Source organism: Apium graveolens, chromosome 7 (assembly GCF_009905375.1).
Source record: "Apium graveolens cultivar Ventura chromosome 7, ASM990537v1, whole genome shotgun sequence".
Lineage (NCBI taxonomy): Eukaryota > Viridiplantae > Streptophyta > Magnoliopsida > Apiales > Apiaceae > Apium > Apium graveolens.
Genome location: NC_133653.1, coordinates 50,441,238 through 50,447,310, shown reverse-complemented (window position 1 = coordinate 50,447,310; position 6,073 = coordinate 50,441,238). Strand labels below are relative to the sequence as shown.

At 34.5% G+C, this 6,073-nt stretch overlaps 1 protein-coding gene across 1 annotated transcript; it reads left to right on the top strand.

Moving 5' to 3' along the window:
* The first annotated feature begins 1,122 nt into the window (after positions 1-1,122).
* Positions 1,123-1,981, top strand: LOC141672402 (uncharacterized). Its single transcript, XM_074478988.1, has 2 exons — positions 1,123-1,318; positions 1,493-1,981. Exons 1-2 carry the CDS (start codon positions 1,190-1,192, stop codon positions 1,775-1,777), a joined length of 414 nt encoding a protein of 137 aa, XP_074335089.1. The 5' UTR covers positions 1,123-1,189; the 3' UTR covers positions 1,778-1,981.
* Positions 1,982-6,073: the final 4,092 nt, after the last annotated feature.

Genomic DNA, 6,073 nt, shown 5'->3' with positions numbered 1-6,073 from the left:
TCTACACCTGCGTAAATATCGGTTTTGAATGAGATAGACATCAATTCTGAACTGATGTCTATAGACCTTTTTCTAGTAGTGAGTTGTAGGAGTTTGAAAGATGGGTGACACGATTTTTGTTGGTATCATGGTCAGGATGGGAGAGCCACCAAGCCAATTACTATCATCCCACAATGGAAATAAAAGTATGAGTTGATATTATGGGCCATTCTTTCGGGTCTTACGAGAACGTTTAGAGTTAAAGTCCAAAAAATTGTAACACCTTATTCCATATTCAGCATACTGAGTCAATGTTTTCAACTGAATTATAGGTAAAGTAATATTACCAAATATACCATCAAATAGGGATATTTTACGAAATATGTTCAGATTTTATATTTAACAAAGTGCAGTAAACTTCGATTAATTTTTGATTTGAAATTAGGTTAGGACTCAATTTTTATAAAAAGTTTGAAATTTGACATGATTTATTGTATTAATATTTATTTACACATAGAATTATAAGAAATTTTTATTATAATGTTAATTGATTAATCTAATTTATTTGTGAATCTTCATCAAATTATAATTATTTTATTATTATTGATCTAAAAATACAAAAACATATATTAAAATAAGAACCAAATTAATTTAGAAGTATAAATTTTATTTCCCAAAATTTTAATGAAGAAAATGACATTTTTCCTATTATCTTCCAACTCCAAATATTAACCGATATCAAATCATTTCGGCGCAATAGACTCTGGAATCCCAAAACTGTCCTCCTGGCCCATATCCTAGTGGACAGATATTAATTTATATTGCCGACTGATCACCCGTCTACGTGTTAGTAAGGTCCAAGTCGGTAGATATTAAAAACGCATTTGGCAACCTATTCTTCTAAATAAAAATATACATTTTAAGTACACAGCTGGCTGTAATTCAATACCGACTTGTGAACTGCTGGTTATAATTCAATACCGACTTGCCAAGCATCGATGTGTCAATATCAGTATATCACCCAAACCATAGAAAAGAAACAAGTAATTCCACGTGTACTGAATTTCACGTGTCATGATTTAGACAAACAACAATAACGTAGGATAAGGCTAGAAAAACCCTATATAACAGTGAGAAAAACACACAGGTAGTTACAAACACACAAGACCTGAAACAGTATATCAGAAGCAAAATACAATATATAGCAGCAATGGCAGGAGTAGTGTCAAGTGTTACTAAAGTAGACTTTCTCAACATCTCAAAGGCTTATCCTCAACCAGCTTTCAATCCTACTAAAGTATCCAGTGTTAGCTTCATTTCCACCTCTAGATACTCTAAGGTACACATCTCTCTATCTAACAGTTTGTGTAGTTGGATTAATGAAATTTAAATACTCACTCACATGCACATATAACAGGGACTTACCCGTTAGGCTAAGGCTCGCAGATAGCAACCTGAATAATGCATAGTTTTGTATATATGCTAATCTCTCCATATTTTTAAAAAATTTCAGGGTCGCATTGCAGCCACTGGTGATGAGAAAACTGACTCCGGAACTCATGGAATAATAGATGCAGCGGCAAAGAATGCAAGAGACATGGTGGACAAGGCAAAAGAACTTGCTGATAAAGCCGCCGAACAGGCTCAAAGCAACGAAGATAGGAGGAAAGAGTCTGAGGACAAGGTGGTAAAGGCAACAAAAGATGTAGCGGAATCCGCAGCAGAGGCAGCGGAGGAGACGGTCGGGGGTGCGTGGGAAGCGGCCAAGGGGACTCTCTTTCCCAAAGAGGATAAATAAGAATGATGACGACTGGTTTTGTTATTTGTACACTCTTTGTGGTCTGCAATAATTTAACCTGAGTATGGTTATTGGTGAAGAATATACGTTTGAAAATCTGTTCGTGTGTTTTTTGATGATATATGCTGAATTGGATGAGCTGGTCAGTCTTTATCACTAATATATAAACAAAATATAAGGAATTCTAAAAAGTATTCTCATAAACTCTTCCGCATGTCACATGTGTCATTTAAATTTTTGAAACCCCAGATATAATATTGATTTTTATAACAAACCTTCCACACTGAAAAACTACAAATAAAAGAGGGGCATAACACTAGAATATAAATATAAGTGGGCTACTGACAAACAACATTATATTATATTAGATAAGAAATTTATGTATTATTGTAACACCTCTAATTAGTGTTATAATAACTATAAAATTAGTATTACAGTGCGGGTATTAGGGAACGTGTAACACCTAGTGTTACATTAAATTACCTTTTTATTTATTTTAAAATTATTAAAATGAGTTTGTTATTGAAAATTATATATATATGTATATATTACATAAAATGATTGAAACATTTATTTGATTTAAAAAATGGTAGTCTATATTAAATTAGTTAACATATTTTCAAATAGCAAGAGTTTCATAAATAGGAAAATTATTATTTATTAAATATCACATATAATTTATTTTATTAAATTTAAAATGATTAATTTTAACCGTAAAACCAGTGTTACAGAAATTGGTAATCAGGGAAGATTGGTCACGTGACCTTGTATGGATTAATCGGTGGATCAGGGATTAATCGGAGTAAAAATCGGATATGCGTTATTAAATTTAATCTAAAAATTATTTATAAATATAAAATCAGTAGGATTACTAAATATTTTGGACATATAGTCTCTAAATTCGTACTAAATTCGTGCATCAAAGTATTAATAAAGTAGTAGTTTACATTTGGTCTACGCATAATACTTATCTAGACAGAAGCACGGGATTTTAACACTTCCCGGTTCCCAAGAATTATATAGTGTTAAAAGCTTATATCCGTATTAAAAGTTTCACCGTAGAAAATGTCCGGCCACCCATTTTCTATAGGAGGTTAGATGTTCAGTATAGGTATATATACACCGAAATTAATTATATTTCATCACATATCTCCACCTACCAAATCTCTCCATCTCTCTCTCACTCCCTCTATCTCTATCTCTCTCTTGTCTTTCTCTCTTAAATATTAAAAAGGATTCCTGAATTCTATCACTACGCCATAGATTGTATTCCGCAACCCCAAGAAACCGTTACTAATGGCCAAAAAAGCGTTGCTAAAGGCCAAAAAAGGCTATGACGACTCTTTTTCGGGGTTGCAATTTCAGGCGTTGCCATAGAGTTTTTTGCAACCCCGGTGACACCCTATTGAAACCCCTGGTTATCCGTAACATAAATGCGCTATTGCAATACCAATGGGGTTGTAATAGGTCTTGAAAGTGTTACGATAGGGTTTGGGCTATCAGTACAATATTTGTGGGCCCCACAATGGGGCCCAAATGTGGGGTATCGATGCAACCTTTTTACAACGCTTTTTAGTATTTTTTGCAATGTTTTTTAGTGTTTTTCTATATATAAGTAATAGTCATAAATTTGATATATTATATCACAACAATATATTACATTTTTAATTTTACAACATACATTGTCCAAGGCACATACCTTGTATTACACATGATTTTGTTTTCAGCAATACAAAAAAATGCTGTCATGTAACTATTGTACTCAGCTTCATATATAGCATAACCAAAGGTCTAATTCAGATAATCAAACTGTGTTTACAGCTTTGACATATTTGTCTCTATTTTGTCCTATATTTGAGCAAATCAGGGAAGCAGAGGAAGTTTCCCCATGTTGAATGCAAAGAAACTAACACGTCCATGCTCAATATTACAAAACTTTAAGGGAATACCATTGCACCGTCTCTCAAGGTTGCTTATCTCTTGTTTAGACGGTGGAAGACTGCTGCAAACATTTAAAAGAAAAACTTTTTAAAGTAAATTAGACGGTGGAAAACTGCTACACTAAAGTAAATTTTTTGCACACCTTAACATCCAGCTCATTAATGGGTAAAGCATCCCACGAATATGTGCTTCCGTCAGAAAAACTTTGTTCGGAGTCCATATCAGAGTACTTATCCAGGTCATCCAACAGCTGCTCATCCTGAAAGGATCATAAATTCTTATATCATCAATCTTAAGAAAACAGCTTCACAATATAAGAACCTACAAATATGGCAGTTATTTTTTTCATGAATCTGGACTACGAACGCAGTGCCCAGAATGAAAATTCAAGTCACATTAGTAAAAGCTTAAGACAGGGGATTGGGGGGGGACAGGGATAAATTAGCAGAGCTTTGGGTAGTGTTTTTCTTTGCACAAAATTAAATTACTTACACAGTTGCACACCTTATCATCCAGCTCATTAATGGGTAATGCATCCCACGGGTATGTGCTTCCATCAGAAAACCTTTGCTTAGAGTCCGCTGATTTATCAGAGTAGCTATCCACGTTGTCCAGCTGCTGCTCATCCTGAAAGAATCATATATTGTTACATCAATCTCCAAAAGAAAAACAGCTTCAGAACACGAGAACTTAATATATTAAATCATACACTTTGAAAAGAACCTCCACCGTTGTCCAGATCTAAAATTCCAATATCATTTCCCTCGGGCATACTTCCAGCAGGTACTTCTTTTTGCTAAATATTCGAGCAGGTATACAGAGCATAGAGCTGTTACAAGTTTTATGTATAAATCAAACACAATTGGAACCCCAAGTTGTATATATAGAAACTAGCAGGAAAACCTTTAGAATGAAACAATGACTGAATATATAACATAATGGTTAGTAATTCTTGTATTGCATATTGTAGATCAATTTCTGTATTTTCTGTGTGCATACAATAGCTATGGTGATTGATTATAAAGTGAAGAGTGATCCCAAAGTAATCTCTAACTGATATTGGTGCTCATACCTTTGCAATTATGTACAGGCAAGTTCCTGTACTTTGGCCGGACACGAACCTCTTCATTCCTCCTAACCCAACTGGTACTTCATTCACCAGAACAAGGCACTCATGGATATGCTGTTGGATCCCTAAAGTTCATCTAAACACTACTAAGTGTCTAGAGTCTACACATATGAGTCCAAAACTTCTTACTTCCACACATTAAATTTACACAAAACCAATAGCAAAACTATTCTACATGCAGCAAAAGGAAAACATGTGAAATCAAACACAATTATGTAACCACCTATCAATCTTCAATGCAGTACGTCTTACACATTCCCCCAACAAAAGGGACTAATCAAACACATTTATAATAAATGATTCATATAATAAATGATTCATATACCCAGGCTAACAATACTTAATGCAGTATGAACATTTCCCACCAAAGGAGGAATAATCCTGTCGTAATGCCCCGAGCATACTACATGTGACTTCCATCAACTTGCCTGTTGTAAGCGCATACAACAAAAATGGTTTCTATTAGTCGGGCAGCTATGTAGTATAAATTATTAGTCACAAGAATCAACAATATGTATAACATACTCTGTATATCTAGATAGTGCGGGGAGTTTAAGGTGTCCGTAGATTGGTATAACTTAAAGAGCAGTCACAGAGTATATAGTCAATGTCAAGTTCATGTAATCAAAATAAATTATCAACCCAAAAAATCAATTAGCATGCAGAGAAATGGTCTAGCAAAAATCTCTTGGATACTATCTTCTATACAAAATCTAAAATACGATAACTTGCGAAACAGTTCATTACCTATAGACAATTGTGGCGACCATAAATCCTCTTCATCAATAATCGTCTTCTACATCTCCAATGCCTGATTCATTGTGTCACGAACAACCTTCACCTACAAAAACACATCCAAAATTGCTGGTGTGAAATAATTAGAGTAACGTAATGACACACAAAATGCCATAAACACACGATACAATAAGCGAATTAAAAGTTTCAAACACTTCCAAGTAACACTACCTTATCGAATCTTCGGCTCTCCAGAGACTCTAAACACAAAGACTTGTACTCAAACAAACTACATTTCTCCGTCACAGCCAATTTCAGCAACGCCTCAACAGCTGCCTTCCTCACCGTCCAATCTTCATTGCTCAAAAATTCTACTAGACATTCAATCAAACACTTGAGTACATTCGAACTTTTCGCACCGCCAGCACTCACAAGACTCCCAATCAACGATAAAATCGCCGATTTCCCTCTAAAACCATCACTCTTACTCA